General features: G+C 52.6%; 3 protein-coding genes across 10 annotated transcripts in view; 2 read left to right on the top strand and 1 right to left on the bottom strand.

Moving 5' to 3' along the window:
* Nucleotides 1–7,367, top strand: part of CCDC148 (coiled-coil domain containing 148) — a 53,127-nt gene extending 45,760 nt beyond the window's left edge. For 4 of the 5 annotated variants that reach the window (XM_032693302.1, XM_032693303.1, XM_032693300.1 and 1 more), the window contains 3 exons: nucleotides 1,596–1,713; nucleotides 3,821–3,961; nucleotides 4,687–4,905. In XM_032693302.1, the coding sequence (XP_032549193.1) occupies nucleotides 1,596–1,713; nucleotides 3,821–3,961; nucleotides 4,687–4,833 (406 nt within the window). In that variant the 3' untranslated portion in view covers nucleotides 4,834–4,905. Of the gene's footprint in view, nucleotides 1–1,595; nucleotides 1,714–3,820; nucleotides 3,962–4,686; nucleotides 4,906–5,696 lie in introns of those variants that run through there. The other variant, XM_032693301.1, reaches the window with a different exon arrangement.
* UPP2 (uridine phosphorylase 2) lies at nucleotides 6,242–15,367 on the bottom strand. Of its 3 annotated transcripts, none has more exons than XM_032693311.1 (8): nucleotides 15,203–15,334; nucleotides 14,492–14,609; nucleotides 13,265–13,423; nucleotides 11,065–11,179; nucleotides 9,854–10,123; nucleotides 8,848–8,994; nucleotides 8,226–8,396; nucleotides 6,242–7,887 (listed from the first exon to the last, which is right to left on the bottom strand). In XM_032693311.1, exons 1-7 carry the CDS (start codon nucleotides 15,226–15,228, stop codon nucleotides 8,227–8,229), a joined length of 1,005 nt encoding a protein of 334 aa, XP_032549202.1. In that variant the 5' UTR covers nucleotides 15,229–15,334; the 3' UTR covers nucleotides 6,242–7,887; nucleotide 8,226. The 3 variants fall into 3 exon arrangements, with proteins under 3 accessions (XP_032549202.1, XP_032549204.1, XP_032549203.1); XM_032693313.1 differs by having other exon boundaries at nucleotides 9,854–10,063; XM_032693312.1 differs by having other exon boundaries at nucleotides 7,821–7,845; nucleotides 8,222–8,396; nucleotides 15,203–15,367.
* Nucleotides 10,979–26,139, top strand: part of ACVR1 (activin A receptor type 1) — a 68,706-nt gene continuing 53,545 nt past the window's right edge. Inside the window, exon 1 of one of the 2 annotated variants that reach the window (XM_032693310.1) lies at nucleotides 10,979–11,237. Coding sequence is in view for 1 of the 2 variants with exons in the window: in XM_032693306.1 (XP_032549197.1) it covers nucleotides 23,114–23,235 (122 nt within the window). In the remaining variant the exon portion in view is untranslated. Of the gene's footprint in view, nucleotides 11,238–23,017; nucleotides 23,236–26,139 lie in introns of those variants that run through there. The other variant, XM_032693306.1, reaches the window with a different exon arrangement.

The following is a 26,139-nucleotide window of genomic DNA, read 5'->3' as shown; positions in this document are numbered from 1 at the left end:
TGCAGCAGAGTTTTAGTCTCAGTTTAGATGGTCTCAGGCTAACACGACCCTCCCCAGGAGCAGCTATCGCTGCATCGTGGTGCCAAGCCCTGCTCTGCCCTGCTCTGCCTGCCTGGGATTTGGCAATCAGTTGGGATCATTTGGACCACTTCAAACTGGGTATGGAAAGGCAACAGAATGTCTCAATTTAGCATTGCTTTACATTCCTGTGTGCAGGAAAACTGCTGCAGGCCAGACACAGTGTTTGGTTAGACCTGGCCAGGTGCCCCCCAGTCTTCCCTCTTGGTCATGCACAGAAGCTTCCAGAATACTGAATTTTGTGTTTGATAACTCTGGAGTGTTTTAGAAGATGTATCACAGTAGTCAGCTCAAGCAGAATGAGAAGGTTTCAGTATAACATAATTTTTGTCATTTTTTGGAGAAATATAAGCATCTGCTTTTTATTAAATTTTTTCTCCATGTAAAAAGCAGATTAGGCTTTTCCCCCTGGGACAGAATGACCCCTGAGGGCTACTGCTGCAGCATTCCTCTGCCTGACCTCCTGCAGTGGCTACAGTGAGAAACTGGAAGCCTCTCTGGGGCACCCTCAGGCAGCTTCCTGGCACCCTCTTGGGACAAATTTGTTTGTCCTGCTAATTGTGATTGGATTATTGGCACAGAGGTCTTTGCTAGCCACCAACAGAACTGAAGGTGTAGTTCTGATTTTTGCAGCTTATGGCACAAGTTATAAGTGTGCCATATAAGTATAGTAAGCTCCTTTGAGTTTACTAAAATCTGGAGAGTAAGAAAATAACAATACATGTTTTAGTGTAGATGAAGCAGCTCATTCATCTCAATTTCTCGAGAGGCGAGTTCAAATTTGAAGGGCAAAAGAAGGATAACTCTCCAAATGCAAAGCATGGCATTGGCAACTCCTGTATAAGGACTAAAAGTGAGGTACCAACAAATACCTGCAGCTCCCTGAGGAACAGAGTCTGGTAGTGGCCTGAGGGTCATCAAGGGAATGTGTTTGTGCTGGTGCTGTAGGGCATATTGCCCCTACTGTGAAAGGGGGAGCAGGACAATGGTAAAGTTCTGGAGTTACTGGTGTGAACCTCCACATTTTTCCTTTGGAAGAAGGGTGTAATTCTCAAGTTTTCTTCCTTCTTCCAGTAACAAGATTGGGAGTGAGGTGTTGCTTTTAAGGGAAAGGGTTATAGGAAAGATTTCTTCTGCCATACACAGATGTGAGAGAACATTTCTTCTTGGCAAAGAAAATGGGGGAGAAAAAAAGAGTACCAGGACTATATAAAGCACACTAGAGAAAATCTGCAGTCTAGACATCTGAAAGGTTAGCCAAGTTGTTCAAAAAAACAACCAACTAAAACCCACCCAAAAGCAAATCAAAAAATACAACTGCCTAAACCCCTCTTCCCCCAAAAACCCAAACAAAAAAACTCCAAAAAAGAGAATAGGTTCAAATGAAAAATCATTCTGCACTGAGGTGTTTTGCACATCAGGTGGATGTAGAAAACATCAGGGTGGTTTTCAACACAAACACCAACAGAGAAATTTCAAAGTGCCCTTGCCCAGCGTTTCCCTCTGTGTGCTGGCAGGGTGCAATTCCGGCGGGTGCTGCTGGAGAAGCGGCTGCTGGAGAGAAAGGAGCAGGTCCTGCTCCAGGCCCGGGAAGAGGAGGAGAGAGAGAAGCGCCTGGAAATGCTCCGGCAGCAGGTGGGTCGGCCCGGGCTGCAGTGATCTCACCCACAGGGGTACAGACACTGTCAGAGCACTGGGAGAGAAAAGGAACAATCTTTCCAAAGCAAATAAATGAACGAGTTAAAATGCACTCCTGGTCTGACTAACAGTAATTCTGTCGTGTTATAAATCCTGCGTGCTCTGTGGCTCTGACAACAGGAACATTATGGCATTAAATTGCACTGTAGGAGCTGTTGGTATCTAAAAGGAGAAAGAGAGGGGTTTTTCTAGGTTGGATGTCATTTCTCTTCCTTGATTTTTATTTTTTTTTATTTTAATAATCTTAAGTCTTCCTTGAGTCTTAGGCAAGATTTATAAGTAATTTTGATCATTTTTAAATTCTGGAAGCTTACACTTCTTGGATGACTTTTCTTCAGAGATATTTAACTCCGTGAAACTTTTGCACATTATTTCTTAAGGGACATTCCAGAAAATGCATGCTAATGCTTGCTAATGTCATAGTAAATGTAGTGCTGGTAAATGTACCAAATGTAGTTGTTTTTTTCTACTGCTGACTTTTGAAGGAGTAATTTTACTTTCATTTACATTTTTCTATCTAATCTCCTTGTTTTTTTCTTCAGAAGATTAGTAGGAAAAAGCTAGAGTTCACATTCTGTACACTGTAGAAGCCAAAGGAAAATAGGGAGGGGGAAAAGGTGATCTTCAAACTCCTTTTTTTCATTTGTGATAATTTAAACAGTGTTGAAGCAGCAGCTTTTTCCCCAGGACTACCCTTGGTTAAAAATCTGATGTTTGGTGCAGCCTTGACCTCCCCTTCAGTGGACCATCCCAGTACATCCTGTGAAACCCTTCCTTAATCCCTCAGGGGATGTTGGTGGCCTCACAAGTGCTTTCACTTGGTAATAGGGTGTGCAAAGTCAAGAGGAAAATAAAATATCACAGAGGCCAAATACTCTGAGCCACCTTCTGTGGGGAGCTGAGCAGAACGAGAATAGACAAACCTCAGGGATACTTGGTGTCCTTTTGGTAGTTTTTAAAACTGTTGAACTTGAGCACATTTCCAGTCAGTATTGCTTTATTTTTAAAAATCTGATTCAATTACATATTTTGCAGTGTTATTTTAGGTTATCAAAGCGTTTTTAATAATAACTCTCTTGCATCTTTTCCAGGTTCCTGGTTGAGTTTTATTATCATTTGCATCAGGTTTTACATGAGGCTGGTTGGGAGTCATGATCTGTTGAGCTCTGCCCACTGACTCAATTCTCTTGCCAGAGTAGAAAACACTTCTAGAACAGCCTTTGCCCAGAATGGGGAAGTTCCCACTTTGTTACACTTTTCTAACCAACATTTATTCTCTGTTTCACACTAATGAAATGAATTCATGAAGTATGTGCCTTTTCTGTATGTGGGGGAAAAAGGTTTTTTAGTAAAGTCATCCAGCCAGCCTGTAGATTTTGGCAGGCTGTAAATACAAAGATGACATTTCATTAAAGAGATGGGCAAAAAAATTATCGTACAAAATTTAAACTGTTTTTTCCTGGTTTTAGCCATTCAGATGGGGTTCTGACTTTAATTATTTTGCTCATGCATCTTTCTGTATTTTTCCAAAGTAGTATTAGCCTGTATCTGAATGTTTTAACACAAAGAAAGTAAGCAATGAAAGAAGATTGATTCTGGCACAATACAGTGTCTGAGAGTCTTTGATACTGATCTAGCTCCAGGAAATTACACAATTAAAGCAGATGCACTTCACAAAAAAACCAGAGTTATGTTATTTGGGGCATATCACTCAATGTTGTTGCCCATGACTCTGTAAAAATTGGGAACTACCAACCTGAAAGTTTGGACTTCCCGGAATTGTGAGTATGGCAGAATTGTGAGGTTCTGGGTCCTTGTGGTGACTGTCTTGGGACACTGGAGCTCATGTCAGGCTCTGCTGGAGAGCCCAGGGTGCTGTTGCTTCTCTCTCACGTCCTTGTTGGGCCCAGGCTGGGACCCCACGCACTGCTGCAGTGCAAAGGCAGGGAATGATCATGTTCTCAAAGGGTGTGTTACTGATAAAAGCCTGTTCTCACCTTGGCTCTACACAGGGTGAATGTTATTTTCACGTCCTGTGTTTCAGGTTGCTGTTGTTGCAAAATCAGACCCAGCCAGAGCAGTGGCTGATACGGTGGCATCGAGGGCCCGGCTGGGCATCGGGGCCAACCAGGAGTTTGAGCTGCAGCAGCCCCTGTTCAGGCTGCACACGTACAGTGAGGAGCAGGTAACTGGCTGGGATCCTGTGTGAGCTATTGTGGGCACAGATGTCTTAACGGTGTATCCTAAATAGCAACACGGGCAGTGGAATATAGACTATGATGTGGGTGAGATAAAAACACCAGGAGTGACAGCTGGGGCAATGTCTCCGGAAAGAGGCTTACAAATTTTGTCAACTAACCTTCTGACAAATTTCAGAAGTAATTTCCCTGGGATTAATTGTCATTCTGACAAATGGAAGTGGCACTGCCATGTAAGCACAAGGCAACAGTGTGAGAAAAGTCATAAAGGCGTTTGAAGCACTTGGATTCCATAGGAACAACCAGGAAGGGATTGGATTGTGTGCTACAGTCAGGGCTGTGTGCACAGGGAACATAAGGAAAGGCAGCAGCTCCTCAGGGAGCAGCTGGATTAAAAGTCACTTGGTTCCTCACCTACACTCTCAGTTTTGCTGAGGAAAGGCAACCAGGGCTCTTTGGTTTGTGATCATATTGTGTGATTGTGATTATGAATATTCAAAAGGACAATATTGGGATATGGACAGTGAGATAAGGCTTGCTCACTGTAAAGCTTCTCTATTTTGAAGGCTTTATTTTATGACCATAATTTTCTGACTGTCATTTGAAAGCTTTTTAAACATATACATCCACAGATACCCTGTAAGATGCACTGGGTATATGGGGAAGGTGTTGCTTGGTTTCTGTTGATCATTGCTGTGGTTTATTTTACCAGGTCATTTCTGACCCCAGACTCCGTGTCGAGCTCGCTCTCCGAGAAGCTGGACTGCATAAAACACTTTATGCAAGAGAGATTTTGCCAAAAATTCCTCCACCAAAGCTTCCAAGAAGAGACATGGAATCTACAGCTTTTGAAGTGTAGACCACCTCTTGTCTCAGGAGCAGAGGAGCTTCAGGGGTGCAAACCTTTAATAAATTCCCTTTGGTTGTGTCACAGAACTGCTCAGTGCCCCGTGTGTGCAGCCATTCAAACCCTGCTGAGCCTTTCTCCCAGTGCTGCCCCACGTTCCAGCTGCCTGCTGCAGGTTTGGGGAGCTGGGGGTGGGCTGGTGCAGTGTCAGTGTCCATGTCCCTTTTAACTGGGAGCTGGGACACCTGTACATAAGGACTCCTACACACAGCACAGGCCAATCTGATGTGCAGCACCTGGAGCAGGAACTCTTGGGTTTCAATTGGCAGCAGAAATCCAAAATAGCTTTGCACTGCAGTTACTTTAGATTATATTATGTTACATGAATAAATCCCACAGTTTTCATTCCAAGTTTCTTGAGAATTTGATCTTTTAATTATAAAATCTTCATTACCATGCATGTTTCTAATATTCTTTGATTATTATAAGAAGAAACTTAAACCTTTGTCTATATTTAGAAGCCAATTTGCTGCATCATATTTACTGCAAGCCAGTCATGCAATTTCATATTGCAGATTAGTCTTTCAGTATAAATTATAAATTAGAATTAGAGCTAGGATTTTTATTTTGGAGCTGACATTACTGAATATGATTCTATTAACTGAAAGGGAAATTGATGTTATTTCCTTTTGTAATTGATTATGTTTTCAAGCCCTACGTAAAGATAGCATAAAATGATTGTAAACAAGTTACAGATTAGCACTTTGACCAGAAGTTTCTAAGGATGATGAATATCAGAAAGATCTGAACATCCTCACTTGTGTCTCTGGGCAATTATGGGAACTTCATTAATGTGGTGCTGTAATGCCTTACAGGTGTCAGTGTGTCACATCCAAGTTCTGCAGAGACAGGTGTGTCCAGTTTTCACCCCTCAGACTGAGAACTCCGCTGGCAAAGCCCTCCCAGCCTGAGCACGGCCTCAACCCCGAGCAGGGCACTCAGGGCACAGCGCTGGGACCTGCTGGAGACCCCAAGGTGGGTGCCAGAGGGGGGCAGCTGGTGTGACAAACCCCCACGAGTGAGCACAGGGCCAGGCCAGGAGCAGCATCACCCCGGGATGGCAGCTGAGGTATTTAGTGGGGAAATGCTGCAGAGCCTGCCCTGAGCCGTGGGAGCTGCGTTGTCTGGGCTCAGCTTCTGTGAGTTTGGGCTAAAATTACAACTCTGTGTATTTGTGCTTTTTATTTTGGTATCTCCTTTGGGCTAACTTGTTATTTTTAAAACACATTTGACCAACCTCACAACTGGCTGGATGTTCCTGTGGGGAGACAGCAGTGCTTTGCTGTGAGGAACAGACTGGCTGCAAGACAAGTCCCAGAAAGGGATCGTCCCAAACCTATGGCAGTTGATTATCTTTTTCCTTGCCTTTAAAAGCAGATCTAAAAGATAATTTCAGTGGTGCAAAATCTTTTGAGATTCAAGTCCAGTATTCTTTTTCCTTGAGAGGTTTTAAATTACTTTCACAAAGAGCTTGAAGGTACATTGCTGTTAGTATGGGAGTTTCTGAAGTGGACTTTGAACTTGGCAGAACTGAGTTGGAAGAGTAGGTTGGATTGCATGGTAAGTGACTGGAGGAATGTGTGTCTATTCTGGGAAGACACTGATTCCTGTCCTGGGATTTCTTCTCTGTCATATTAATATTAGAGGCTAAAAACTGCCATCTTGGAATGGAAACCAGGAACCAGTCTCCTTTTCTTGTATAAAGTGGAATTTGCTTTTTCATGGCACCAGTTTTCACGATATCATAGAATCATCAGAGAATCCCAAAATGGTTTGGGTTGAAAGGGACCTTAAAGCCCATTCAGTTCCACCCACCCTTCCACGAGGCCGGGCTGGTCCAAGCCCCATCCAGCCTGGCCTTGAACACTTTCTGTAAGTTATCCTGCAAGTTCCCTGTAAGTTACTGTTCCAAATTAATTTGGAAGCAAGCTTGTTAGTGAACCTTAAGAACTGAAAGTGATTTTGTGGGAATTCTTCAGGCTATAGGGGACGCTCTGCAAACAACCCCTCCATTCCACCCAGGTGCAGTTCAGTCTCTTCCAGCTTGTGGAGACACTTGCAGATGATTTGCTGGATGTAAAAGATGCAGTTATGTGAAATCAGGTCAAGGTTATGTCAGCACTATGTGCTCCTCATCCCACTACCTCACAAGGGTCTCTGTGCCCAAGCCTGCCCACCCTATGACAAGGGTCAAGCTGCTCCTGCTCAGCCAGAGACGGCCTCTCGTGCTTAAACTCTGGCACCTGCCAGTTTGTCACATCTTTAAATACTGTAGGAATGAAAGTCTGAACAGCCTCTGTAACAGCAGTAACAATAATGGTTACAAGTACTGATTATTTTGGGATGTCATTTACTTAGGCTTTGGCTTTATGCCCAAAGCAAAGGGATCTCCTTCCTACAGGATCACCGTGGACAGGAGTGACCTTAACAGGACAGTCCTTTACGATGAGTGGAGCCGGGAGCAAGGAACCTGCAGCTCAGTAACACAACCTGCAGCTCAGTAACACAACCTGCAGCTCAGTAACACAGCCTTATTTTCTGTGCAAATTTTGGCTAGAGCTGCTGTCCTCGGGTGTGCATGTGTGTCAGAGCCATTCTAGCTGTGTTGGAGGTTGGAGCAGTCCTTGGGTGTGTACGTGTGTCATTCCAGCCATGTTGGAGGTTGGAGCAGTCCTTGGGTGTGCACATGTGTCATTCCAGCCATGTTGGAGGTTGGAGCTGTCCTTGGGTGTGCACATGTGTCATTCCAGCCATGTTGGAGGTTGGAGCTGTCCTTGGACATGCACGTGTGTTGGAGCCATTGCAGTTGAGCCGGAGGCCTGCAGCTCCTGCACAGCAGTGTCCGTAGGGCACTCAGCTGTAGAGGGCTCTCTGCTGTGGGAGTGCAGCATGGCCGAGTCTCTTTGCCATTTCCCAGAGCAGGGGCCGTGCTGTGGCAGGCCGTGTCCGTGCCGTGGTCAGTGCATGGTGTGACCCCGCTGTGCCCATGCCGGGGTCAGTGCTGGGATCAGTGTGTGGGGTCAGTGCTGGGATCGGTGTGTGGGGTCAGTGCTGGGATCGGTGTGTGGGGTCAGTGCTGGGATCGGTGTGTGGGGTCAGTGCTGGGATCGGTGTGTGGGGTCAGTGCTGGGATCGGTGTGTGGGGTCAGTGCTGGGATCGGTGTGTGGGGTCAGTGCTGGGATCGGTGTGCGGGGTCAGTGCTGGGATCGGTGTGTGGGGTCAGTGCTGGGATCGGTGTGTGGGGTCAGTGCTGGGATCGGTGTGTGGGGTCAGTGCTGGGATCGGTGTGTGGGGTCAGTGCTGGGATCGGTGCGTGGGGTCAGTGCTGGGATCGGTGTGTGGGGTCAGTGCTGGGATCGGTGCGTGGGGCCCGCGGGGCCCAGCCCCAGCCGCTGGCGGATGAAGGCGGCAATCAGGCGCTGGGGCCGCTGCTGGTACTCCCACAGCACCTCGTGGGATGCCCGGATCTGGTCCCCCTCCAGCCGGTCCAGGAGCGCCACGCAGACAACGGCGGCTGTGGAACACGCGGAGGGATGGATGGATGGATGGAGCGCTGTCACCTCGCACCTGACCCTGCATTTCACCCTTGGCATGGAGCAGGGTCCTGCCTCCCGGGGCTCATGGCAAAGGGGCCAATGTGGCAGGACCCCGGGGATCTGCTGGCCATGGCTCTGCTCTGCATCCACCCTCCACTCACCCGGGCTCTGCTCCAGCAAACCCTGGGGGTGGCTGCACCAGCATGGCCAGGATGTGTTTGTAGGGCCAGGAGAAGTGGGGGGGGATTAAGGTTTGGTTTGTCCAACGTGTTCTCAGGCCTTGGGTTTTATTGAGCTACAAAGTTTGTTTTAGTGTCCTTTTCTAGTTCAAATTGTTAGGAATGTGTGTTTGGCCTTCTGGCACCAAACAGAACCCTTAGAGAGGGGTTAAGCAGGGTGCAGGGAGGAGGTAGAATTGGCAGGACTCACCTTTGAGACCACACAGCCCACACAGGGCAGCGAATGCTGTGGACTCCATTTCAATGTTCCTTACACCGGCGTCATAAGCTCTCCTCAAGTACTCCAACTTTTTTTCACTGGAAAAGGAGCACAGTGCACCGTCTAATCTCCCCTGACCTGGGAAGGAAGCAGAGAAGTGTCACTGTTGGCCCTGGGCAAGGTCACAGGTACAGGGCATAGGTGCAAACAGAAAGTCCAACAGTGCCCATGTTCTGTTGGAGGCCCATGAAGTTTTCCTTTGAGTAGCTGTTAACTCCTATTCCCCTCGATGTTGAAGCCAACATGATGCATCTCTGTGCAGGGGGGAGAACGATGCAGGTGTCACCACAGGTAAAGGGCCAAGTCAGCCCACAGGTGTGAAGTGCAGGGGATGTTTTGCTCTGTGGGGACAAGCCATCCCCACTGCTGAGGTCCGTGGTGCACCTCAGCTGTGAAGGTAAATGCTTACCTGCAGCTGGGCTAACTTGGGACAGCACTTCAGTTTACTGCTCTTCCTACTTTAATCCTCTCAAATGGCTTTTTGTTTAAATAAAACATGGCCTTGAGCAATACACAGATGGCTGCATCTACAAGCAGATCTAAGGATTTATAAATAGTGCTCAGATTATTAATTCTTCATTTATTACATTTCATCTACTCTGCAACCAGCATTTAGTTTTGCAGAGGAAAGGGTTCTAGGGTAACCAAAGTTTGTTTACGTAAATCTGACAGGCAGCCTGACATTTTCCTAGAGTTGGTAGTTCTGAAGTGACAATCTTGCTGTAGGGAACAGTGCAGTGGTAAACTCAGCAAGGTGCCAACAGAGGTACTGTGTGTTCTGAGGGTGCCCCTGCTCTGCCTGGGCCCTCACACATCAGGTGGGTCCGTTCCTGCCCCCCTCCTGGGGCTTGGGGACAGTGGATAGTTCTGTCCAGGTAAGAATGCAAAGACTTGGTGTTATGTTTGGGGCACGAAGGACAGACCAAGGTGGTTTTACCTTCGTAGAAGTCATAGGTGCACATGGTATGGCCGATGAGTGTGGGAAAGTCTGCAATCTCCCTGCTGCAGGCGAGCAGTTCCTCTGCCAGGTCCTTGTCCAGCTCGGTGCTCCGCACCACCACGTCCCCCAGCACCACCTGCTCGAAGCGCGGCTGGAACGAGGAGTCCACGGCCGTGTCCGTGATCACAACAGAGCCGGCCTCGATCCCTGGGCACAGGGAAACTGAGGCTGAGCCAGAGCTCCTAACACCTGTGACCTGCTGCCAAACTCCACCGTGACAGGAAAATCTCAATACAGCTGCGTGGGACTGTGGGGCTGTTCTTTTTGGTGAGTAAAGCAGATGTCAGAGAATAATTGAAATTCATGCAGTAGCACAGATGTACAAGTAAAATGTACAGAATCAGCACAAGATGAGTGATTGCGAGAGTGTGCTGAGGGACAGGGTTTTAACTGCTTCTGGCTTGCAGAGATCATGTCTCTTCACCAGCTTGTGCAGGCATGAGCTGCAACACTCCTCTGGCCAGAGATCACAGACTTATTTGGGTTAGAAAAGCCATCTAAGGTCAGGAGGTACAACTGTTCCCCAGCACTGCCAAGGCCACCTCTAATCCATGTCCCCAAGTGCCACATCCACATGGCTTTTAAATCCCTCCAGAGATGGGGACTCCACCACTGCCCTGGGCAGCTGTGCTAGGGCTGGACAGCCCTTTGGAGAATGAAATTTTTCCCTAATATCCAACTTAAACCTCCCTGGCACAAATTGAGGCCACTTCCTTTCATCCTGTCCCTTGTTTTCTGGGAGCACAGCCTGACCTCCCCCCTGGCTCCACCCTCCTGCCAGGGAGTTGGAGAGAGTGAAAGGGTCAGCCTCAAACCTCCTTTTCTCTCCAGCTCCCTCAGCCACTCCTGGTGCTCCAGCCCCTTCTCCAGCTCTATTCCCTTCTCTGGACACACTCCAGCCCCTCAGTATCTTTCTTGTCTTGAGGGCCCAGAACTGATCCCAGGATTGGAGGTGCCTCAGCAGTGCCAGCACAAGGGAACAGTCACTGCCCTGGTCCTATTGCCACACCAGTGCTGGCACAAGCCAGGATACCACGGATATTTGGAGACCCGACAAAATGCTAAAGCTCAGAACTGCATGACCTATTGCTGGAATTTTTTTTTTGATAAAGCTGTTTTGCTCTGAAGGAAGACCATGAATCGCTTACCTAAGCCTCCAGAAGTACCGATGCGGATAATAGTGACGTCCCGGCATTTTGCATGGTGCAGCAGTTTGATCAGCTCATGGAGCATGATGGAAATGGAAGGGATGCCCATCCCATGCTGTTGGAAGGAGAGAAAAGAGAAATGTCAGTGCCTGTGAGGCTGCGGCAGGGGACAGGTACGTGACCGCCACAAACTCAGGGTTACGCTGTGGCCTTCTCCCCAGGTGATCGCAACAGTGATTTTTTTGAGGGGGAAGAGACATCTCAGGGTCTTTGTAGCCTGTCCAGGTGAAGTGTCTAACCCTGTTCTCCTCCCCTTGATGATTTAAAGGCTCTCCTCATCAGTAGAGAAGGTGTTCATCCCTGGGGACCCTCTGCAGGTGCACAAACGGTGCCTCTCCTTCAAGACAGGTCTCCACAAACATGTCCTAACAGCTGAATGCTCCAAGAGCTTCCCCTTGCACTGCTGTCCTTATGCCATGTGCTGGCTCACACTGTTGTGTCTTGCTTGTGCTCTGGGAGTGGTGAATTTCAGCGAGGACGACCAGAGCCTCCACTTCTCCGGGTGCCTTCCAGCCTGTCCTCACCCCAGGCCAGAGCGTCTCCGCCACGTTGCTGGGCACCAAGGACGACAGAAGGGTTCGTGTCCCTCAGTAAGGACAGGTTTCAGGGTCAGGCATTTGCTGTGTGCCTTGCAGGCCACCTGTCCTGCTTCCTGTCACATCCCCTGCCCTGGTGTCCCTCTGTCCCCAGCACTTGCCTGGCTGCCAGCTCCCCACTGCTGGCACTGGCCAGTTCCCATCCTCCACAGAGAGTGGTGCCCTGCTCCCATCTCTGTTGCTGCTCCTCAGGGCTGGCAGATGTTCTGCAGGTCTGGAGCTGTTTCTGCCCAGCCCTCCCTCACTTGGTCATCTCTTTTCTGCTCTGTTGCTAGACTGATGTCCTTTCCTCAGCTTAACCTTTAAGAACAAAAGGTGTTTGGTGCCATGGGGTTTGCTTTTTCCCCTGGAAAATGCCACACATTTTGTAGGTTTTGCTATCATGTTCAAAAACCTGAAGGAAGCACACGTGGAAGCTCCATTAATTATCTTACGCAGCCAGTATTTGTGTTGCTTTATCTCCTTTCTGTTGGCTGTGAGACCAGTGCTCTGTTCTCCTTGTATCATGTTTTAAATATGAAACCTTTTTGTGTGTTGTTATTCTGGAACATCAGCCTGGGTTATTTGCCAATGCCTAAAAAATTTATTTTCATTGTAAATATTCAGAGCAGGAATCTGTGTTCCTGCCCCTGTATGTTTGAGCTCAGTTGTGTTTCTAAGCAACTTGCAGAAATGTGATGTTGGCAGCTGCTCCGCGGCCGGAGCTCTGCCCTGCGTCCCCTTGCAGGGATGGGCCGAGGGCTCTGCCCTGGCCAAAGATGGTGCTGGTGCACAGCCTTGAGCTCAGCAAGGGTTTGCTTCTGGCTGTGTCACCGCTGCTGCCAGGCTGAGGAACAGCAAATCTTGTGGGGATTCTTCCCTTTGGATCTGACCAGATTGATTCCCTCAGGCTTTTCCCTTGGTCAGGATTGGTTTGGTTTTGTCAGAGGGACCAAACGTGAGTGCTGTCGTGTGAGTGACTCCATCTCCTGTGAGTCACATTTCAGACTAATCTTGTGCCTGAAGAAATGACAGCAGGACTCTCCCAAAAACAGCCTGTGTTTGCTTTTCCCTTTGTGCAGTGCCAAAAATCCTGCTCTGAAAGAGTAACTAATAATAAAGCAGGATTTTATTTTAGAGCTTGTGTCAATGTAACGCTCCCAGCAACACGTCATGGTTCATGGATGGTGGGAAGTGGTCTTTGCCTCTCAAACTGCCAGACCCAGGCTGAGCAGAATGTGTGTGTGTTAATACGGCACTTTCCAAGCGGAGCCTGCAGGGTGCCGAGGAATGTGATTCAAACAGAAGCAGCTTTGCCACGGCTGAGAGGTTGCACTGGTGGTAATGGCTGAACACCGAAAAGGGGGAAAAAATCTGCCGGTGAGCCTTGGGGGAGGCGGAGGCGTGGGAGGGACAGGTCCTGTCCCCGTGGCCGGAGCAGACAGGACCCCGCTGTCCGGCTGCCGTGAGCCCCGCGGTGCGGCCCCGAGGGGAGCGGCACAGAACTGACGGTGATGGAGATCGGCACAGGAACTCACGCTGATGGAGAGCAGCACAGAACTCACGCTGATGGAGAGCACGGGCCCCGCCCGGTACATGGCGTAGCGGTCCGACCCCGCGCAGATGTCCGGCAGCTCCTCCCCGGCGCCCGCCAGGCCCAACTCCCGCTGCACGAACTGCGCGAACGCCCTCATCCTGTTGGGGCTGCCGCCCACGCAGACGAACTGGAAATAAAATAGCAATATGTTGCTACTTCTGAGCTAAAACGGGCAGCAAGAGTCAGGCTGAATGTGGCCGTGGTGGCTGCGCCAGACACGTGTCCCCGGAGAAAGCAGCGGGATGCTGCTCCCCCGCCAGCAGTCAAGGGACATCGGAACAACTGAGGGTCCCAAAACCAGGGGTTAACAAGAAACCCAGGCTGTCACTCCATCAGGGTGGTGACTATGCTGGGTCCAGGCAGCTGTAGAGCTGCATGAACTTGGGTATCAGTCCTAGGCAAGAAAATCTCAACTAACTCAGCAAATTTAGGCTGTTAGTGTCTCCACTGACAGCATAGCAAACCCAGACGTTGGAGGAGCTTCCCACTGAATTTATTCTATGGACAGTGCCGACTGCAATGGCTGAGCACTGCTGATGGCACAGAGACCGTAAAGTCAGGGCGGAAAAAGGACAAATTTTACATCTTAAAGGAAAAAACGGTCCTTGAAGGTAGGAGGGGGTTGAGCATTTGGCTGTAAGGGCAGCAAGGCTGCTGATCCTGCTGCCAGGGTGCAGGACAGCAGGAGCCCACGGGAGCAGGGCTGTGCTGAGACTGTGCCAGGCTGCTCCAGCCCCGGACACTGCAGTTCTTCCCCTGCACCGCTGGGGAAAGGCTCCAGTTTGAAATGGAAGTGGATGCCATCGTGACAGGCTTTTGACAGCAGGTCTCAGACAAAAATAATACATCCTCCTCCCCTTGTCTCCAGTAGATGATGATCAAATGCTTTGGACAAATGCCTCCTCCGTCTGTTGTCCAGTGTGGGGCCAATATAAAATCAGGTTTTATGGAGCTACAGGTTTCTAAAAGGGTAATTTTCTGTTGGGATTTCTGCCCAAAACAAGCAAGGACAAACAACCTCCCTGCCCAGGCTGCCCTGGGTGGCTGAGTCCCCTTGTTGAGCAGCCAGCCCCCGGCCTGGAAGGAGCATTGGCAGCAGTGGGGCCCTGGCATGGGTCAGCAGGGCCATGGGACATGGGACTGGAGAACCTGTGGAGGAGGGAACTGCTGCCTCACTTTTGCACCTGCTCTTTACCTTTATGTCCCCAAACATTGCTGGCAGGTTGTGTGTCTTCGTTCCCAAGTCCAAGTGGTACAGGATGTCCTCCTCCATCGAGTCCAAGTGTGGGTTTTTAACATGGACAAACCCACCCCTGTGGGGAGACAGGGAGGAGATGGGTTGGGGTGCTGGGTAGTGCCCACAGGGATGGGAACGGGCAGGACAGGGCAGCCTGGGGAACCTATGAGGGTACACACAGCCCTGATGTCATGGGGATGGGACAGAGAAAAGACACCTCTGTGTGGCATCTAGAGCAGCTGCCTTTCTGCTCCAGGCAGCCTCTTTGACACCTCTGTTATATCTGTGTATTTGGCAAAAAATGTTTCTTGGTATTTATCAATTTTGTCAATGGCAATTTTAGCTCTTTCCCTCACAGAGGTCTGCCAGCAATATCCAGGGGTAATGTGCTGTGCTGTTCTGTATATGTGACAGCTTATTAAGCTCTTAGCAAATCCAGGTTTCACACTTGTATTGCCCCAAATAACTGTCTGGTAGGATGGGTGCAAGTTAAATCCAGACTTTGCAGGCAGCAGGAGGCTGGTTTGCTGTCCCTTCCCACCTGCTGTAAGAGATGGGAAAAAACTAAATAACAGTGCAGGTAGGTTTTATAAATGAGGCTTAAACAAAACCCAAAGAACATTTTTCTTGTCTGATTAAAACAAATTCAAACGTTCCCCTGTTACTCACCCTGAGTAACCTGTTGTTTCAGTCATAGTGGCTCTACCAGAGTCAGCTGAAAGTGATCCCCTGCTGAAAAGGTAAGGAAACCACCCTGTGTCCTCAGCCCTCAGGGTTTGGAGCTCAGAAGAGGTTTCAGGGGGCTCTGCAGGGGCTTAAATACCTCCTGTGCTTTGTGTGGCTCCCCAGGTCAGCAGTGGCCTGTCCCCTTCACCTGGTCCCCGCGTCCCCTCGGGTGCCAAGGCTCCTCCCAGACGGGCTCTTTGGGCCAGTGCGTCACCAGTGGCCTCGACTGGCAGTGCTGGGGCCGGTGACCTGCTGGCCCCAGGGCCAGTGACCTGCTGGCCCCGGGGCAGGGACTGTGTGCCCTCCGGCTGACAGGGTGGGCACATGTGCACCCTGGGGTGACAGGGTTTGTCCGAGCTGGCTGTCACTGTGCTCCCACCCTCGGCTGTGCCTCTCTGGGCCCTGGTGCCCCGGACACCACTGGTGCCCCAGACACCACTGCCGGCCGTGCCTTTCTCTGGCCCCAGTCAGTGCAAATCCAAACTTCCCTGCATTTTGGGGTGCACAGAGACAGAGTTTGGGCTGTAGCCAACCTCCAGCCCAGCTCAGAACAGCTCCTGACTTCACTCTAAGCAGTGCCCAGCCAGCAGTGTTTGCTCTCGCTGTCCCACGGCCCCATTGCAGCCCAGGAGCCCGTCAGGGGGCTGGGTCAGCCTTGCTCCAGGTCAGGGGGAGCCAGAGTGCTCCCGGGGCTGTAGAGGGCTGTGGTGCTCCCTCAGGAGCGGGAGGAGACTGGAGATGCTGGTCCTGCTGCCTGTCCCAACGACAGATGTGACACTGGAAGGTATTTTAGGCAGTGGTGGGAGGGGCAGAATCTGGCATTTGCTGTTGGCCTCTGGGAATGGTAGGTGGAAACTCTGGTTAATTAGATAAGTGCTAGGTAATTAATTACTGGGTGAAAGTACATCCTGTGGGGCTTGCTTGCACCTGGCATCCAGGCAGTAACACAGCCCTACTTCACTAGTGGGGCAGGGAAGGAAATTGCTGTAACTGAGGCAGCCTTTTGCCAGGCAAATGCCCATTTTGCTTGGCAAATACCCATCTAAATCCCTTAAATTGCAAAACCCCGTATAAAAATAAATAAATATTGCAAACCAGTGGCCCAGGAACATGTAAATTGGGTACCTTGCCCAAGACAGGGTCAGGATGGCTCTGAGGAAAGGAGGGAGCAGAGCCTTTAGGGATATTTCAGGCTGGCTGGAGTGGTACCAAAGGCAGGCTGGAAGGATTTCTCTGCTCTGATGAAATTCTCCCTCCCCGGATGCTGTTCACATATGCCTGCCAAAGATGACTTATTACTGACGCTCCACAGCACTCCTGAAGAATACAGGTCTGGAGACTCTTTTCCCTTTCAGAGAGCACCAGACTGCACACAAAATTTTACTTGAGGCTGCACACAGCTTCCTCCTGCCGAAGTCACCCTGTTTGCTGTGGTTTTCTGCAGAAGGCTCCATGTTTCAGGCACATGGTGGTTCGTGCCGTGGCCTTCCCCCAGGGCTGTACAGTCGTGTCCAGGGGGCGTTCCCTGGTTTGGGAACACTGTGCAAGGTTTGCTGCTGTTTGCCAGTGGCGGCAGGGAACGCTCCGGGGAAGGGGGTTCACGTCGAGTCTTCCCATGGGTTCTCCTCCTTCTCTGGGCTTGTTTGGTGGAGGCACACGAGGCTCCCCTGTGCCACACCCACCTCCAGCAGCCCTGGCTCCCGATGGGGATGTGTTCCAGCGGGGGCACAGGGCCGGAGGCAGCACTGGCTGCTGCCCTGCCCGTGCCACGAGCCACAAGCCACACACCCCGTGTGCCCACTGCCCACACGGTGGGGCTGGGCTGGGGCTGGGCAGCCACCCAGCACTCACTGAGCAGCTGGTTTGGCACATGGGGCCAAACAGTGTTACTGTTGCTGGTGTGTGAAGGAGAGGGAACAGCTCGTGCGTCGAGCCCAGATCAGACCGTGGGATGAGGGGGCACAGCAATCACCTGCTTGCAAAGGGAGCGTGGCTGACAGGGAAGGAACGGCACAAGTCCTCACCCTGCTCCACTGTTTAGCAGCGGCTCCAACGCTGACTGGCAGTTCACAGCCCCGGGGGGTTCAGAGGAGTAGGACCTTGGTCTCACTCTGCCACAGCAGCATCTTTGCCCTGTGAAGAGCAGGCTCTGCAGCAGGCTGAGCCCAACCACAGCACTCTGCATCCCCACGGGCATGGCTGGGGGCAGGGCTTTGGTCAGGGAACAAGGATTCGGTGCTGGAGGGAAAGGCGGGATTTGTCAGAATGACCGATGGGTGGGTAGACAGATGGACAGACAGCTGGACATGTGAGTGATCCTGTGGCAGGGAGGGAGTGAGTACAGCCCCGTACCAGCACTCCCAGGAGTGGAGGTGGCTGCTTGGGCTGGTAAAGGCAATGTTTCCATGTGTGCCTTCGTGGTGGAGTATTTCTGGCCACACCTGGCAAGGTTCAAATCATCCCACAACAAAACATTTTCCTGGAGCACATATACAACTTCTTAAGGTAAATATTTCCTTATGAACTGAACAGTGTTCCAACACAGCCAGGGGCCATCGGGACATCCCTGCCTGATGGTCAGTGAAGCCCCATCCCTGCCCCACCACAGCCTCTGCCCCCAGTGTGCTCAGTCCCAGGCAGGAATCTCCCTCGTGCCCTGCCCGGGGCAAAGGGGAGAGATTTTGGAGGGTGGCCCTGCTGAGTGAGCAGGGACAGAATCCCCTGGAGCCACAGCTCTGTCTGGAATGGCAGGCTGAGAACTGGTGTGTAAGCAATGTTCCTGCAGTGATTGTCCCTGCTGTGCCCAAGGTAAAAGGAACAAGCGTGTTCTGTTTAAGTAAACACGATTGCACCAAGGGAAATGGTTGGATTGTGCTTTTGGCTTCCCAGAACTGATGCCAAGGAGAAGGGACAGCAGCTGCCACAGCCATGAAGGTTTTGGGGCCTGTCTGGCCAGTACAAAAAGTCCCTCACGTTTGGTTCTCTCCTTGGTGGTTATTTTTCTCATGGTCGTTCTCCTTTGGGATGGCTTTCAGTGTATCCCAAACTGAAGTGTGGCTGTTCTTCTCCTACCTCATGCTTGCCATGGCAGAGGAATGAAATGGAGTGGAATAATAGAAAAGAATATAATAGATGTATAGATTAGAATAATGGAATAGAATAGGATAGGAGAGGGTACTAAAATAAATTACTTTCAGTTGAAAGGGACCTGCTGTGCTCGTCAAGCCCAACCACCTGCCTGTCTCCCTTCCTCGAGGCAGAGTGGGGAGGTGGGGATGGTGAGAAGCAGAGAGCACTGCCCCGAGTGAGTGTTTGTTTGTGCCTGATTCAGAGCTAAATCCATCCTCTGCGAGTGCCAGGCAGTGGAGCTGTTAGCATATGTGCTGGAGGATGACAAATAAAGCCCGATGAAGGCTACGGCACAGGAACATACGGCAGCGTAGACAGGCTCTCGGCAAGGGAGGAGCTGGGGAGAGCCAGCACTCCCGCGCCCATCCGACACCTCTCGTCATGTTAAAAGCTATTTTAGAGCAGACAGGGATGGCAGCCTGTGCACCACAGGAAGCTCCCACCGGCTGCGTCCTGCCGGGGCTGTGCAGCCTCTGCTCCCAACAAGCCCCAGCAGCTCCTTCTCCACTTAGCTTGTCTCTGCCTTCCTCCCGCGGTGCTGCTGCTGCAGCTCCCCGGAGCTGCTGATGGATGAGATATTCCATCAGCCTGGAGCGCAGCCCTGTCTCTGTCGAAGGCCGGCAGCCCCTGGGGGCTCGGGCTGGGCAGGAGGGACGGGTTCTGCCCGTAGCAGGAGTGAGCTCCTGCACCACCACCCCGGCAACTCACGTGAGCCTCTGCTCACCCCAGCAGTTCTGCAGAGAGCTGATGAACATTCACAGTGCAAGGGATGTCTGGTGCATTCCTCTAGTGATGATTCCTGGCAGTCGGAGTAAGGGAGCAGCAGAAGCACCAGGGAGTGTTTTACCTGACAGCAGCAAGGCCCCGTGCCAGCAGCACGGAGCTTTCCCCCTCCCCTTCCCGGCTCTGTGCTGTGAAGCCAGAACAGCAAACACGGGGGGCAAAATGTGCATTTTTATCAGCTGTTCGCTCTGGCTCCATGTTTTGCCTTGTTTATTATGGGTATAAAGCTGCTCCTGATGTCGGGAGCAGTCAGTAAAACACTCTCCGGAGGAACCAGGCTCCACAAACCCTCGGGGCACGCGAGTAACGGCAGCTTGTCAAGACATGTTTCCCCCGAGGTGAAGCACTGCCACAAACCCATTTATTTCAGGCAGAAATCAGCTGCCTGACGTGTGTCGCTATTCAAGGAGCCGTTGATCCGCCAGCCCCGTGTGGCTGCACCAGAGGGGCTGGGAGCGCTGCTGGGAGCGCTGCCGGGAGCGCTGCCGGGAGCGCTGCCGCTCGGCTGCGGGAATGTTCCTTGGAGCTGTGGACAGGGCTGAGTCGCTTTTCCCTCTGTGCCCTCTGTAGCCTCGCTCACAGCGTGTGGGATTCACCGTGGGGAAGGCAGGAGACCGGCCCGCCCTGCCCAGGTGCTGTCGGGGCACCGCGCGGGCTGTGCCCATGCTCTGGGTGTCCTGGGCTGCCCGGGAGGTGCGGGCACGAGGGAGGCAGCCACGCACACCTGCCCACGCAGGTTCAGGGAGCACCAGGCTGGTCCCCCCACACCTGTGGAAAAGGGCTACAGTTGGGTTTGAATCTGCCAGTTTCTGGCTGGGATCGGCGCAGGTTTGCTGCAGGAGCACAGGCCCTGCCCCGGCTCTGCCCGGCTCCACCGTTGTGTCACTGCTGCCCACGGTGCCCGTCCTGGACAGCCTCTTCCCGGCCCCGCTCGGATCTGCCTCAGCAGCAAACGCTGCTTTTGGCATCTTGCTTTTCCCAAGGCCGAGTTCCTTTCATGCCTCCAGACGGGGTGAATTGAAATGAGAAGGAAGATGAGCAGTGGGGCAGTTTGGCAACAGGGACCCCTCGCCCAGTCTACAGTGGGTTTACCCTTTCCCTCTTCGTGCTGGTTTTTGTTCCCTTCACCCTGTGGGCATGGGGATGCCGACCCAGCCCTTCACACCACGGGGATGGCATTGCTCGCTCCATCCCTCTGCAGCCAGCAGCAGCCCCTTCCCGCGGGCTGCCCGCCTCCTGCGCAGCCACCAGTCCTCCCCAGCGGCCCCACATTCCCTGGTTTTCTGCCGGGAGCACCCAGAGAGGCTCGTGCGGGGGCCCAGTTTGCCGGGAGGAGCAGGGCAGTGGCTGTCCCTCCCCGTGCAGCCCGGCTGCGGTGGGAGCAGGCACGGGCTCGGCGGTGCTCCCCGGCTCGTGGCACCCGCAAACGAGCCCCTCTCTGCTCGCTCCCTTCCTGCCCGGCGCTTCCCTGCTCTCCAGGCTCGGGATCCAGATGGTGCCTGGCTTTTTCTTTCTTTTTTCTTTCTTTTTTTTTTTTTTTTCTTTTTTTGTTCATATGGGTATTTTTATCCTTTCGTCCTTCAGTCTCTGGGCTTGTGGGTGCCTGTTGCAGCCGCCGGTGCCTGCGGGTGCCGGCAGGAGGGAGCGCTGGGAGGAGATTTCGGCAATAAGGCCAATGACGCAGGGCACAGTTCACAAACCACGCTGCTCGTCAGCCCCAGTCAGGGCTCAGAAACAGGACGAGGAAAAACTTCTCTTCAGGCAGCGTCTGGGGGTTTGGGTGGCCGTGACCCAGCCCTGTGCCCCCCAAAAGCTGCCCCCCTGCTGATGGGGTGCCCGCGGCTGGTGCAGGGCTGGAGCGGGGGATGAGCTGGTCCTTGGCCCGGCAGCAGGGGGGGCTCAGCAGTACCTGCTGCATCGCTCAATGCGCTGGATTTGTCAGGGTCTGAGTTCCCTCAGCATGGCTGTTGGGACGGTTTCTTGCACTCTGTGGGGGATTAGGGGCTTCCAGCAATGACAGACTTACACTGGCTCCACTATTTCAAAATGAAGCATCCAGACACTACCTTATCCAACTTTATTGAGAAGGAAACGGGTAAAGGAAATAAATGCTGGTTCTAGAGGAGTCCTGCTGATGCTAGCTCTGCATTTCAGTGTCCTGTGGACACACATGAAGGACCATGAAAAGACCATCCCTCCCTTTGCTCCCTTTTCCCTGCACCCAGATCCACCAAACAGGCTTGAAGCAGGGGTTTTTTTCTTTCTTTCTTTTTCAAACAGTTTCTTTCCTTTTCCCTGTATTTAGCACATTTTCTGATCCCAGGACTTTTCTCCTTCTCCTCCAGGGAGGCTGGAGAGGGAGAGTTTGTCCTGCAGACTTTCCTGACCTGCTCTCCTGTTCCACTGCTGTGGGAGCCCAAGCCCCCAGGCACTGGGCCAGCCCTGGGCAGGCAGAGACCATGGAGCTGGAACCAGGTGGGAAAAGCATGAGAGGGGTTAAAAATTATCAGGACATATCCCTGCCTTTCTCTGCAACTCTGAGGACCAAGGACCTTGGTGATGGAAGTAAGGGATCTGGCAGCTCCATGGCTTCGCCAGGGTTTTTAAGGTTTAAAACCACCAAATGTTGCCAAGGCTTCCTGAAGTCTTGTGGTCAATGAAGGCAGGAACATAGAAAGGCACCAGCTAAGGCTGGAGGCTGGAAGGGAGCAGGAATAAATGGTGATGTGTCCTCAAGGGTGCCCACGACCCCATGAGCTGATTTTGGAAAATGCAGGTGAAGGGGAAGTGGTCAGGTGTGCACACCCTGGGGAAGGGCTGGGTGGGATGGGCTGCTGGCTGTGCTGCAGAGGAGATACTCAGGAGGAACAGCCCTGTGCCAGGCCCTGTTTCCAGGATGAGGGGTTGAGTTGGTGCCCAGTGGGCTCTGTGCAGCCAGGGCAGTGTGGTACCAAGGGCATGAGGTGGCAGGACAGCCCTGCTCCTTCCTTACCCTGCAAACAGGGCTCAGAAGGTCACTTCATTGCTGTAGCTCTTCTCCATGAGCCCCAATTAACTACAGATGGGAGTCCATGGGTCAGATGATCATAAGACCCCTCCTAATCTCCCGGGTGTCTCTGATGGCTGCGGATCAGAGGCACTGTTCATGCCAGGGCAGGGGATCTCTGGAGCTGTGCGAGGTGTGGGACTGAAGAGCTTCAGCCATCCCAGAATGCACAACCACTCCCTGCGTCAGCAGAGCTGGGACTGGTCTGCACCGTGTGCGAGAAGATATTCTGCAATACCTTAATTGTGATTTAAATTACAGGCCCAAAGCATTAAGCTCCATCAGATAAAGCACAGGGCAGATCTGCTGGAGCACATAAACCTCTGCCCATCTGCAGCGGGACGTGCAGGGCCACACGGCGGGGGCTGCCGGGGGTGGCCGGGGGTCCCCTGCGGAGCTGGGAGGCTCCGAGCGATGTCCGTGTGTCCCAGAGCCGGGCACTCGGAGCAGGGGTCACCCCATCCCTCCTGCGCAGCCCCAGCGCCGACCGCGGCAGCAATTCCTGCTGGGCCCGACCGCGACTGCCCAGGGAAAAGCGATCGCTAATGAGGGAATTAATGACGGATTCTGCATCCTGTTTGCCAGGAGTTAATGTTCAGAAGAATATTTTCAGGTGCCTTTCAGCGTCTCCGGCACGAGGCTGGAAGGAAGGAGACAGGTGCCACCTTGTGTGGAAACGTTTCTCCATGCAGGGCACAGACAGAATTCATTTCCCTTTTTTTTTTTTTTGGTGACGTCGTTGCTAACTCCTCCCTGGGCAGGACTCGGCCAGCCCTTCCTCCCCTGCCAGCTGTTTAAAGCCGCGGCGCACGGAACCCTCCGAGACCTGCCGGAGAACGCGGCTCGCTCGGTTACAGCAACCTGAAACCCCGACTGACAGCAGGGGCTGCCGGTGGATGAGAGGCTGGACACGATTTGGAAACATGCACTGGGACCCAGAAACCACCCCCGTGCCCTGGGCTGATCCCACAGCGTGGGCAGCAGGGCAGGGGGGGATTCTGCCCCTCTGCCCCCTCAGGTGAGACCCCCCTGCAGAGCTGCTCCAGCCCTGGGAACAGCAGCAGGAGGACGTGGAGCTGCTGGGGAGAGTCCAGAGGAGGGCATGGAGATGCTCCCAGGGTTGGAGCCCCTCTGCTCTGGAGCCAGGCTGGGAGAGCTGGGGGGGTTCCCCTGGAGTAGAGAAGGCTCCAGGGAGAGCTGAGAGCCCCTTGCAGGGCCTAAAGGGGCTCCAAGAAAGATGGGGACAAACTTTTTAGCAGGGCCTCTTGTGATAGAACAAGGGGTGACGGTTTTTAAAATAAAAGATTAGAGATTTAGAGTAGATATTAGGGAGAAATTCTTGGCTGTGAGGGTGGTGAGGCCCTGGCACAGGTTGCCCAGAGAAGCTGTGGCTGCCCCATCCCTGGAAGTGTTCAAGGTTACACAGTGTTTTGTCGCTGCTTCCCATCCCCTTGCCCGGCTCCTCCTGTGCTCTGGAGCTGAGCTCTGGCAGCAGCACTGGGTTCTGGGCCACAGCACATCCCAGCCTTGGTTTATCCTGTGCACAGGAGTTGTGCTCCCAGGAGGGACCCCGCAGATTGACAGCCAGCCAGATCACGTTGGGCTCACCCAGGGAGTCGGGCTGTGCCCTCAGCCACGCCAGTCACAGAAGAGCTGAAGAAATCTGGGCCCTCCCAAAGTGCTTTATTTAAATATGATGGTGTCTCACAGCACACACTGGCTGTGCCGGGCTGTCTGCCCTCTGACACACTGCTGGGTTATTTCTGTCACCTCCACTGGTGACAGACACTCTCCCTCTGTCCCTTTCCAGCTGTCCAGAAGCATCACAGTGAGCACTGTTCGGCTCTCTGTCCTGAGTCAAACGATGAATCACGTGTCTTCCCTGCTCCAGCCACTTAATCAGCTAGTGGAGAGGAAAATAAACATGATTCCTGGCTTTATGAGAATCCTTGGATGAGAACTGTCCTCACCACGGCTGCTACTCCCTCAGCCTGTCCTCCCTATGAGATGCTCAGGCCCTGGCCCTTGCTGCTCTGACCCCACTCCCTGTGCTTTGGAGGCATCAGTCCTGCTCTCTGCTGGCAGATATCATACAAAGATGGCCCAGTCCTTGCATCCAGCACCTCCTCTCCCTCCTGGGTCCAGATAGAAAAGCATGGGTCAAGGCTGCTCCAAAGTAGTTGACAGTTTTCCAGCTCAGAGCCCAGCTCCACCTCCAAGCAGAAGGAACCTGTCACAGAGAGGTGCACGTGACAAGACCCTCCTCAGCCCATAGTGAGTTGGGGATTCCTAACAGAGACAAGTGGGAAAAGAGGACAGTGGTGGCTGAGATGGCTGCTGGCCCCTGCTGTGCTCCTGCAGATGTGAGGGCTCCCTCAATTCAACCCCAGGGAGAGAGATCTGGAGACTGGTTCAAAAATATGTAGGCTTAAAAAATGTGGTTTTTTTCCTGTGTTGTCTGACTGAGCCTTTGGGGTTTGCATCTTGAGCTGCTTGCTGTGATCCTAAGGAGCAGAAGCCTCTCTTCTTGTTCTGCACAGCCCTTGAGGTGTCTAGTGTATCCAGGACCTGTGGCTTTGGGATGACCCCAAAGCTCCAGGGCCAGGTGGGGAATGGTGGCCAGGAGCCACTGCTGTCCCTCTCCCCCTGCCCCCAGGTGCAGACTGACCAAACCAGCTCTCTGAGCACCGAGGTTACCATAGCCAAGGGCAAAACAGGATTGGGATGAAAACGCTCTTTGGTAACAGCTGATGTTGCTTTAGGCTTTTTCAAAAGCCAGGAACAACTTTATTAGATGGCTGTGGGGCTGAGTCTTTCTGCTTCCCTGGGTGCTTTTGCTCCACTCACACCCAGAGGTGGGAGCATTCCTGGGCAGCCCAGCACTGTGGTATCCATGGACAGCCTGGCACTGTGGGATCCACGGACAGCCTGGCACTGTGGGACCCCTGGGCTGCCTGGCACTGCGAGCTGCACGAAGGGGGCAAGGGACAGGGGCCACGTGCAGCTCCACGTGGGCAGAGTGGGCTGTGCTTGCTCTCCGTTTCCAGGCAATTTTGTGGACTGATTGCAGTGGCAGCAGTGGGAGCATCCAAACACACGCCCTGGCAGAGGAAGGTCTGGATCAGGCACTTTGAAGCACCTTCTCTCTGCCTGTGTGTGGTTGTGGCAGGCTGGTGACTGTGGCTTGTCCTTCTCCTGTTGCCTCCTCTCCTCTGCCTCACGGGCCAGTTTGACAAACCCTGCCCTGCCCTCGTGTGCCAGCACTCTCTGGGTGCAGCCGGCCCGGGAGCCCACCCGGGGGTCCCTGAGGGCCGTTCTGGTGCTCCCTGGCTGCCCCCGGAGCTCCCGCTCAGGCGGGCACAGCTCTGCCCCTGGCACAGCCCCGACAGCAGCCCAGGGAAGGGCTGGGGAGCCTGCAGCTGGGCCTGGCAACGGGACACGGACAACATGTGTTACAAGCCCTAGAACTTAAATATTTTGCTGCTATAAATGTTAGCAATGAGAGCTCTCGTTACATTTAAATGCCAGATGACAGAAGCAGAGGCCAAAAAAAGCTCCTTCCCAGCCAAGCGGGAGGAGAGGGAATGACTGCACCAGCGGGGCCGGCGGGATGCAGGGCTGGCACAGGGGACAGAACTTCCATGAGCGGGGCACTGAGCAGGGTGCTGAGTGGGGCATGGAGCAGGGTGCTGTGCATGGCACTGGCTGGGGCACTGGGTGGGCACCAGCACCTGCCCTTGGTGTTTGGAATGGAGATGACCTCGCTGGCCTTTCCCCCCCAAACCCCCCACACAGCCGGGCTCCCCTGACTGAGAGTTCCCACGGGCTGAACCCTGGCCCACGAGGGCTCCCCCCCAAGCTGGGGAGCAGTTTCCATAGTTTATATTTCAACATAATTTCAATAAATTCCAGTTGGCTATTC

Source organism: Chiroxiphia lanceolata, chromosome 7 (genome assembly GCF_009829145.1).
Source record: "Chiroxiphia lanceolata isolate bChiLan1 chromosome 7, bChiLan1.pri, whole genome shotgun sequence".
In the NCBI taxonomy this organism is placed as follows: domain Eukaryota; kingdom Metazoa; phylum Chordata; class Aves; order Passeriformes; family Pipridae; genus Chiroxiphia; species Chiroxiphia lanceolata.
The sequence above is the reverse complement of the archived record's forward strand: the minus strand, read 5'-3'. Positions and strand labels throughout refer to the sequence as shown.

Excerpts from the sequence above, each read along its gene's own strand:
- UPP2 (XM_032693312.1), bottom strand. The coding sequence starts at position 15,228 with ATGACTGAAACAACAGGTTACTCAGG. Across the intron at positions 8,995-9,853 it reads CACCTATGACTTCTACGAAG|GTCAGGGGAGATTAGACGGT; the intron begins GTAAAACCACCT and ends CTTCCTTCCCAG. Across the intron at positions 8,397-8,847 it reads TGGGCTGTGTGGTCTCAAAG|CCGCCGTTGTCTGCGTGGCG; the intron begins GTGAGTCCTGCC and ends CGTGTTCCACAG.